At 40.4% G+C, this 9,146-nt stretch overlaps 1 protein-coding gene across 6 annotated transcripts; it reads right to left on the bottom strand.

The window, feature by feature from the left end:
- Positions 1 to 208: 208 nt before the first annotated feature.
- Positions 209 to 7,704, bottom strand: SUPT7L (SPT7 like, STAGA complex subunit gamma). Of its 6 annotated transcripts, XM_078858433.1 has the most exons (6): positions 7,585 to 7,704; positions 5,806 to 5,883; positions 4,882 to 5,374; positions 4,339 to 4,713; positions 3,952 to 4,106; positions 209 to 3,773 (listed from the first exon to the last, which is right to left on the bottom strand). In XM_078858433.1, exons 3-6 carry the CDS (start codon positions 5,364 to 5,366, stop codon positions 3,499 to 3,501), a joined length of 1,290 nt encoding a protein of 429 aa, XP_078714559.1. In that variant the 5' UTR covers positions 5,367 to 5,374; positions 5,806 to 5,883; positions 7,585 to 7,704; the 3' UTR covers positions 209 to 3,498. The 6 variants fall into 6 exon arrangements, with proteins under 6 accessions (XP_078714559.1, XP_078714558.1, XP_078714560.1 ...); XM_078858432.1 differs by lacking the exon at positions 5,806 to 5,883 and having other exon boundaries at positions 7,385 to 7,704; XM_078858434.1 differs by lacking the exon at positions 5,806 to 5,883.
- Between the last annotated feature and the right edge of the window lie 1,442 nt (positions 7,705 to 9,146).

Below are 9,146 nucleotides of genomic sequence, written 5' to 3'. Positions count from 1 at the left end.
AGCTTTCGTGACTGCAGGGATTCATCTTCTTGGTTCTTTCGGTAAAGTCACGTAGAATGGAAATAATAAAATAATAAAAATAAAACATTATAATTATGTTTTATTATGTTTTATTTTTATTATTTCCATTCTACGTGACTTTACCGAAAGAACCAAGAACATGACGAAGATGTTGTGCTAAATGCAACCAAGACAATCGGTTTCATGGTAGCAATGTGTAGTCAAAAACAACGACTGAAGAGAGGGGGATTGTTTAAAATCAAGTCCCCGATAATATTAGAGGAAATGTTGTTGACTGAAAATAGACAATGTTCATGATTGCTATTTACTTACAGGGTACTGCAACTATATTGCAGGTTGCATTGTAAAAGTTAATGCGGACCATCATGGCATTCCCATTCATAAGGATATTTCTAAACCTAAACATTTGTTTCTATTTCCCCGGGTAAGGCCCACTGAGCGTTATAGCTCTTTCGCAGAAGCGACCTCGCTATCACAAATGACAGCTCAAACTAGTGGCTTATCACCTGGAAATGTATGGCAGCTAATAACACTTGAGACGCAAGTTGATTTTAAATGTGGAGGGAAAAACCGGAGGGACCCGGAGAAAAATTCACGCGACCACGGGGAGAGAGACACGCAAACTTCAAATATACAAGCGTCAGGGTCGGGATCGAACCCACACTCTCCTGTATACATAATTTTTGAAATGTCAATATGCACAATGCAATGCTATAGGATAGTACACATAGCATACGGGTGACGGTGTGCCTGTAGCCTTTTAGAAATACAGTACAGAAATCTTGACATATGCCACTACAATACAGTGCATCACCGTTTGCATAACACTGTCACAGTATGCCACATTAAGTCGTGTGAAACAATTGATGTAGCAGCCACCTGATGACGGAGGCTTGTGTTGCCTTCAGAACGTCGTGATTTGTTTTAATTTAACTGTTTTCATTTTAATTAATTGTATTTAGTTTTTTACCTACGTGACTTTACCGAAAACAAACAAAGAGTATGGATCCTTGCAGTCACGAAAACTTCAAATCTAGAACTGACGTATAAAATATAAACGGAGTAGAAACGTGTGGGTCTTCAGACTAAGCCGCTAATGCGTTAACTGTAGCTGGTTTTAACACTGGATTCCCACATCGTACAAACAGCTAAAATAAGTCGTCAGTTTTTACAGACGTGCTCGCATTTTTTTAGACGCCCATCATAGCTGTGATATTTTAATATGATTATACAGATGTGCTAATCTGAGGATTTTTACTTCGGCGTGGTTGGGGCTCTGCAGGCTGATGTTGTGCTCCATCTACTGTCAAAAACAGTTACTGCGCTGCAAACAGGAGCCAGCGCTCTTTAAAGAGTTTTACAGCACAAATCCCAATGCAAAGCATCTGGTTATTTCCTTTTAATACACCGATCCGAGGATCCTAAACAAAATAGATTTACGACAATTACTAATAGAAAAATGGTATGTTTGAAAGAAACGCATTATTATGAAAAATATGTTCAAAGCAATAAATACAAAACACATGAACCGTGTCAAATGCGCTGTCGGAAATCATTCCATACTGTTTTATTTATGAACACAAATTGGAAATGCATCGTAGCAGTCCAACACACCGAGATGATGAATATTTCTGAGCTTCAGGTCAAACTGAGCAGCAAAGTGTAAAATGAATGTTGCTTCTGACCAAAAAACTGGCATTTTATGAAACCTACCTGATGATCCTAAGTTAATCAATGATTACAATATAATTATTATTAATGCAAAACTTTAGTATTAATGAGAATGTACATGCTAGACACTTTCATTTATCTAATTAGTTTATTTTAATGGAACTAGAATTATTTTCTCTATTTCCTTTGACTCCCATTTGAATAAATCCTTGTTACAATCATAAAAATAAACCTGGCCGACAACGGTTCAATTATTATTAACCATAAGGAGGCACTAGAGAGCAGATGAGAATAAACACAGTAACTTCCATTTGAGTACAACGCCCACAAATTCTTCAAGAGGCAAAGACAACATTTAAAAGTATCGTTACAAATTAATATAGATGTGTGCACTGCACTCTTACAAACCTTAATATTTAACTTATTTCACGTAACTTTAACACGTAGGCTTTCGCGACCAATATCATCCATAAGAGGTTTTTGGGTGAGATCGCGTAAATGTGTCGTTAAAACCCGCCACCACCCGACACAGCCAACTAGTAAGGGTTGTCACGTAAACAAAACATGCCAATTCGTTACTAGTACAGCACACCGATGTGTTGGAGAGCCAAGCCACAACATTTACAATCGGAGTACGACGTTTCGCCAGTTATTACAACTAGCTTCATAAGGCGACAGCCAGATTTGTGGTATTGTAAGTGGAATCGGTGAAAATCCATGCAGCATCCAAGCTCTTCTTTTTAATGTCAAATAATTGGCGCAAATAACATCTCCAAAGCTGTTTCTCAGTTCACAATTAATAACGCCATTAACTACAATTGGCGTTTCCTCAACATTTTCAAAGAGAGCTTAAAATGTAAGAATTGTTCTGTATTACCCAAGACAAAGCAGAATGATAACCATTAAGCCACATCTACTCGCTCCAGAGAAGCCAAAGGACAATACATATTGACTCATGAGGGTTGCATAATATCACCCATTACAATCGGTTTAAGGAATATAACACTTTAACACATCGGGTGAATTATGCAGGTAATCATGCATTTTTCCAAGTAGGGATTTGACTGTTAGTGGTTGCATTTTCACTAATATATTTTACAATGAAATGACTTGCGTTTCTTTTACCAGTTTTTCAGACAATTGACTCGTAAATAGTATGCATATTATAGATGAATTTATACTATAAAACAAAACTGTTCTTTTAATGTAAAACAAATTTAGACATTACACGAAATAATATTACATGGGAAATGTATAATTTGCTATGATCAGGTTTTTCTTTGTTTTATCTGAAATCAAATATGTTACATTAAAAGCATGGAGAGGTGCATGCTGGTATTTACAGAAAAAAGAAGCCGAAAGCCTGCATCAGTGAACATAGGCAGGTTAGACATCTTGACAGTAAAGAAAAACAAGGGCAATGCAAGAAGGAATGATGGCCAGTAGCCAAGACTCACAACGGAGTGGCAGCAAAAGCAAAGAACACGGCGGTGCAGATGACATCAGATCATGTGTAGGTGCTATATGGCATGCTGCGATTGCAGGACTATGGGAGATAGTGGTGGCTTGGGAAGAATTTAATCCAGTAGTGAAATGATAATGGCAGATGATGATGATAATGCATTACTTCTTCTATAATTCCTACTTCTACTGCATCTGTGCTTGACCAGCAATGGGCTTGTGGCACCCTCCACCCCAGCCAGTCACTTGCAACTGTTCCTGCCACCAGAGCAGAGAGACCCGAGTCCATCTTGATCTGGCACAGCCAAGCATGACGAGGCTGGCCAGCATTCTTCTACCACTGTCTTACATCTTTTTGAACTTTTTACGTTGCCTTTGTCCAAACATAGGTGGAGATGCTGTTGCGATGCTGTCCGGTGTGGGACACAAGTGGCTGCCATCTGAAGCAGTGGTATTGGGTGTCAGTGCAATGCCACCTTCACTCAGAGCTGACATTGGCTCATCAAAGGCACCTTCACAGCCAACCAACATGCCTGGAGGAGGCTCATCTGACTCCTGAGGCTCTGCCTTCACCTGCACCAGGCTCCATATAGGCGACACATCCCCTCCACTGTCTGTGCCTGTTATGTAAAACAAAATGTTACGGTAAGTTATTTTTGCAAGTACATTAATCAAAGATGTCAAATATGGAACGTATTCATGTGACAGGTACAAGGCGTTATGCTAAAAGTATTAAGGACAAAGTATGAATACACAACAATTTACTTTGAGTGACAATGATGAATGTCGATGCTCTACCTGCATTGCTGCTGGATTGTTCTGGGCCCTCAATTTCTAACTGCAACGGCTGTTGATCAGTAGCTGTTTGCTCAGTTTCACTTTCTTCGCTCACAGGGAAACTGATCTGCTCTCCCAATGGTTCCTCCTTCACGCGTAGCATCGTGGACAATACCCTAACACCACCAAAAAAAAGCAGTTTATGAAATACCAGATTATTAACATTACATCGCAGGCATTTAAAGAATAACTAAATTAGATCATTGTTGTTTCAGGACTTCTTGTACAAAAATAAAAATATGGTGGTATACACCCATTGTAACCAATATTTGGTAGTCCGTACAGCACAACCAGTTAGGGTTATTTGATGATATAATGACAATGACTGCCAGTTGTACTGGAACTCACCTTTCAGGGTTAAGCAGCCTCTCATACTCCTCTGCCAAGTGTCTGCTCGCCGAGAGCACATAAGCGTGGTAGTCGACCACACGCTCCTGCCAGAACTCCTGGAGATCCAGAACGCTGCCCAGCCCCGTCTCCTGGAACACTTGCTCTATGGCATCGGGAAAGCCTGTCTGGCCCGTCTGTGCTTCCCGGTCCACTGTTACACGAAGCAGCTTCGTCAGTTTGAGCATAAATTCATGGGTAATGTCCGTCAGGGTCTCTAGTGTTGACTCCATAGCAGTATCAAAGCCAGCATGTGCCAGTGCCGTTACCACAGCTCTGTGCAGCAGCTGGCGATTCTCAGCAGAGCTCACCTCCATCACTGGTTCTCCACAGCCTCTGCACACACGCATTATATGTAAAATTAAAGACAGGGAATGCACAACTTCAACCATTCACTGTACAAAATGGCTCACCACTTCGCAAAGGCTATGACCACCAGCATACTGAGCTGCCAATGCTGACACTTATTTCATAATAAAGATGCAATATAAAGAGTGAACGGACCTGTAAAAATCACCCGTCTCCATGTCCGGGTCACGGAGCCGCATTCTGAGCGTTGAGCCCCCCAGGTTGCTGCTGCCAAGCTCAGTGCCCATGGAAGCGAGCTCTTCGGGCAGTGGTGGGGGGCTGGGCAGTGGGGGCAGTGGTTCCACCTCCTCGCTCTTCACCACCTCACCTGCCCCCTGCTGCTGCTGCTGGGCGCTACTGATAAGCCCACGGAGGCGCCGGTTGTACTGCAGCAGGCGGATGGTGTGTGTGACGTGCAGTCCAGGGACCCTAGAGTCAGTGGTCCGGGCCGGGCTGACTGCGCAAGGCTGCAGCATTGCCGGCTCCCGCACCTCTGCCGCACGGGGCTCAGGCTGGAGCAGCTCCACAGCACTGCGCAGTGACTGACTGGGAGACACTGGGATCTCCCCCCAGTACCTCATCATCTTGTCCCTGCTGTTTTGCCTTTCGTTGTTACCGTTGTTTTTCCAACGTGATGGCATACAAAGCCCTGAAAGATTTACAAGAGTTTGCTTTGTTAATGACTTCATTCAGCAGTGTTGAAAAAGCAATGGCTAATTATGATGCCTTATTCTTTTCACAGGTTTACACGTATCAAAATTACGATTAACTGTTATGTCAAAAATATCACCCACAGTGCTATGTAAAATATTAGTGATCTATATGTCCAGAGGATTACAAAAATTAATATAAAGTTGAAGTAATATGTAAAGTATTTTGCCCAGTACAGGGTTGTGTTATTTAACAAAGTATTATATACCGAGGACTGGATATTTTAATATGCACTTGGTAATATGTATAAATTAAAAACATGCTGTGGCATATAGAGTATTTGCACATTAATAAACAAACATATATGAATAAACAATAACACGGTTTATAATGTGAATGTGACTTTCAAACAAAAGTAGTTAAAATTACCAGACAAGAGAGATATATGTAAGATTTGTACTGCATTGGAGAAATCGGATTCCTCCAGTATAAATAAAGATTCTGATTCTGAAATGAAAGAGAATTGTGCTTAGAATTTGTAGCTAGCAGCATCTTGAAGATGATGAACATCGTTTTCAAAAAGAAGGAATCTTGTAAATGGACATGGAAGAGCCCACAATGAGAATTAAAACTTGATTATAATGGACATACACCAGACTGTAAAATGTCAGTAATTTCAACATCGGAAGTGACTAGACTGATGAATTGCAAGGTACACTTCAGCAGAGAAGACAACACCGCCTGCATGCAGAAACAAGATTATTAATATCATGTGGTATAGTATAGGATGTACCTAAATATATACGATACGCAACAGATTAAAATACCACGAGAAGTAAAATGATTAAATGGATGTCAGCACTTTAAATCAAGAAACACCCACAGGAATGAACAGTATACCACGTATTGAGGGCAAGGAAAAAAAATGGCAGAGAACACATTATCTGAAACCACTCTGTAAATAAGAAAAGAATGAGAAATATCAGAGAACACAAATGCAATTGCAGACGTCATTAATAACTGGGAGCATAAAAGCAAGAAAGACCCATAAACACTGGATTAATACAGAGATAGTTATAGCACATTAATATATCTGAGAAAACAATGTTCTAGATGCCACGCTTGAAGACGAAAAACAACCGTTATTTATAGTATGAAAAACATAAAGTTTCTGGACTAAATGGAATAACTGTGGCAACCAATAAAATTTTGATAAATACAAAAAAAGAGAAATAACTAGTAAAATCGAGGTGTATACACAATGTAGGTGCACAATTAACAAAGAAATATCACGTTCATCAATAACACTGCGTAAAACAGATAGATATAAATATTTCTGTATGTGCTATAAACGGGCCACTGTCCAAATCGTCGCCTATGTATGGTTTTCCCTTTTAAGGCAATGTGTAATTTTGACAAAAGTGTTGGATTTTTTGTACGCATCAGTACTTTACATTTAGTTTCGCATCAAAGATGTGCACATGAAGTATACATTTACCCGCATACAGTACCGCATTAAACTATAGTTCTAACACTGTGGGCACTCCCACCAAGACGTCTGGTCAGCGTGGAAGAGTAGACCAAACACCCTCGAGTGGAAGCACTTTAGCCAGCAGTGGCGTGAGCAGGGAAATTCTATATTTGCCCTCCTGTAATGTTTGTTGTTGTTACTGTCTGACCCGCCCCAACTAAACATGTGAAAGAGCTTTATAGCTCATCGGATTCCTCCAGTCTATGTCAATATTCCGATTCTGAGTTGCAGGGCTGCACCCTTTAACTTTTACGATCAGTGCACAGATTGAGGTTGGTAGGAGTAATATTGTAGGTACATAAACGTGCATAAGTCAGTACACCAGTTTACACACCGTAATCGAAAGTAAGACCGCAGTGTAGTTATAAACTATACAACACAACTCATATACTATGCAATACCGTGGCACTTTACAGTCGTGCTAGTACATGTTTACGTATACCACCATGAAAATATCAAATAGAGTGCAGTACGTACATACATAGCTTAGCATTGTACATTACTTGCTATGTTAAACGATTCCAAATCATTGTTAAACTTTACATTACATGAAACCAAGATAGGCTGAGCGCTTCGACCTCGTCTTTGTCAGACGCGCAGTGCTACGATTATCATTGCTTATCTTACTTTATTGCATACAAATGTTGCGCCTTTCAACGTCAGTGATAATGTATTACTTTAAGAGCTCACGGCCTCTCGCAGACTAGGAACTTGGGCCTTAGGCCCCGCACGCGTCCGCGCAGCGAAATCTTCCAGCGCGCCCCACCAACGCGTGGAAAGGTTCCGGCCGATAACAGTCCGGAGGTCAGACGCACAGCCAAGAAATATCTTTGCAACCCGTTATCATTGCCCTACCTTATTACAGACCTATTCAGACCTTATTAGTCACCCCGTGCCCCTTTATTAATCTCAACGTTCGTCCTACAAAGTCCCCCACAAGGGAGAAACACAAACAAATAAGACAATGATTGTGTTGTTCGTATTGAAACGGCGTTACGCCGTATGGACAAGAAAACTCAATTTCCCCGTACAAGGATACGGGTAAACCGTGTGGGCTGACAGCTAATGTAATACAGGACCATAATTTATCTGGTGAAATGAAGAGTTAAATTTCGATTTAAAGCTTTCGCGACTGCAGGGATTCATACTATTAGTTCTTTCGGTAAAGTCACGTAGAAGGGAAATAATAAAATAATAAAAAATAAACTAATACAATTATCACGACGTTTTGATTGCAACACAAGCAATCATCATCAGGTGTGAAAATCACAGCAAGATTTTTTTTTTTAAGTGTCAGTTTTCTTTCTTTACGTTAGCCCCCCCCCCATCCCGCACCCGTCTTCATTGGCTCCTCCCCCTCTCCTTACCCGATATAATAATGTCTCACCACAAATAACTCTCGCTACAGTTATTTTGATGTGCCCTTTTTTACACCTGATGAAGATAGCTAGTGTTGCCTCCGAAACTTCGTGATTTAATTGATTTATTTTCATTTATTATTATTTTATTTGTATTCTTTTTTACCTACGTGACTTTACCAAAAAAACCCTAAGAGTATGTCAGCACCACGGACAGCGACTTGCGGTTGTTCAGACGGACGAGTTCATTCATCTATGCTCGGAACGGAGGAGGGGGGAGAGAAAGAACCAAGAATAAAAATGAAGAGTTCGTTGTGGTTTCCGAGGCATATTTCCAGATAGTTATAGAAATTGCACGTGCCTCTCATCCACTGTACACTAATAACGCGTTAAATTATACTACTTGTTTAATGTCTTCAGCGAGATGGCTTTACTGGTTGTTAAATTCGCCCTGTGCCGCTTACATTTGCGCTTTCATGCGTATTTTGTAAGCGTGCCTTAACGTGCACAATTAACAGAAACAACCTCAACACATTCGTCAATAACGCTTCCTTTAATGGGAAAACATAAAATGTTATGTATGAGGGGATGTTGTCCAAAAACGTGGCCGATTAAATATTTGTTCCTTTTAAGGCATACTTACTGACAAAGTGTTTAGTTAACTGTGCCACCACTGCCAACCCAGTACCTCCAAGTAATTAAATTTTGAAAGCGCATATACCACTCACGCTGTCAGACCAAATAGAAAACTCGGTGGTACTCGCTAAACCACCGAGTTATGCTAAAGAGTACAATATTATTGGATAAAAGTATTGTATACCATTATCTCATTTAAAAAATCATTAATTGGAGCAGTTTTCAATCTGAAACTTGACCTGGGG

This window comes from Lampetra fluviatilis, chromosome 7, assembly GCF_964198595.1.
Source record: "Lampetra fluviatilis chromosome 7, kcLamFluv1.1, whole genome shotgun sequence".
Classification (NCBI taxonomy): domain Eukaryota; kingdom Metazoa; phylum Chordata; class Hyperoartia; order Petromyzontiformes; family Petromyzontidae; genus Lampetra; species Lampetra fluviatilis.
This window is presented reverse-complemented; position numbering and strand designations above follow the sequence as displayed.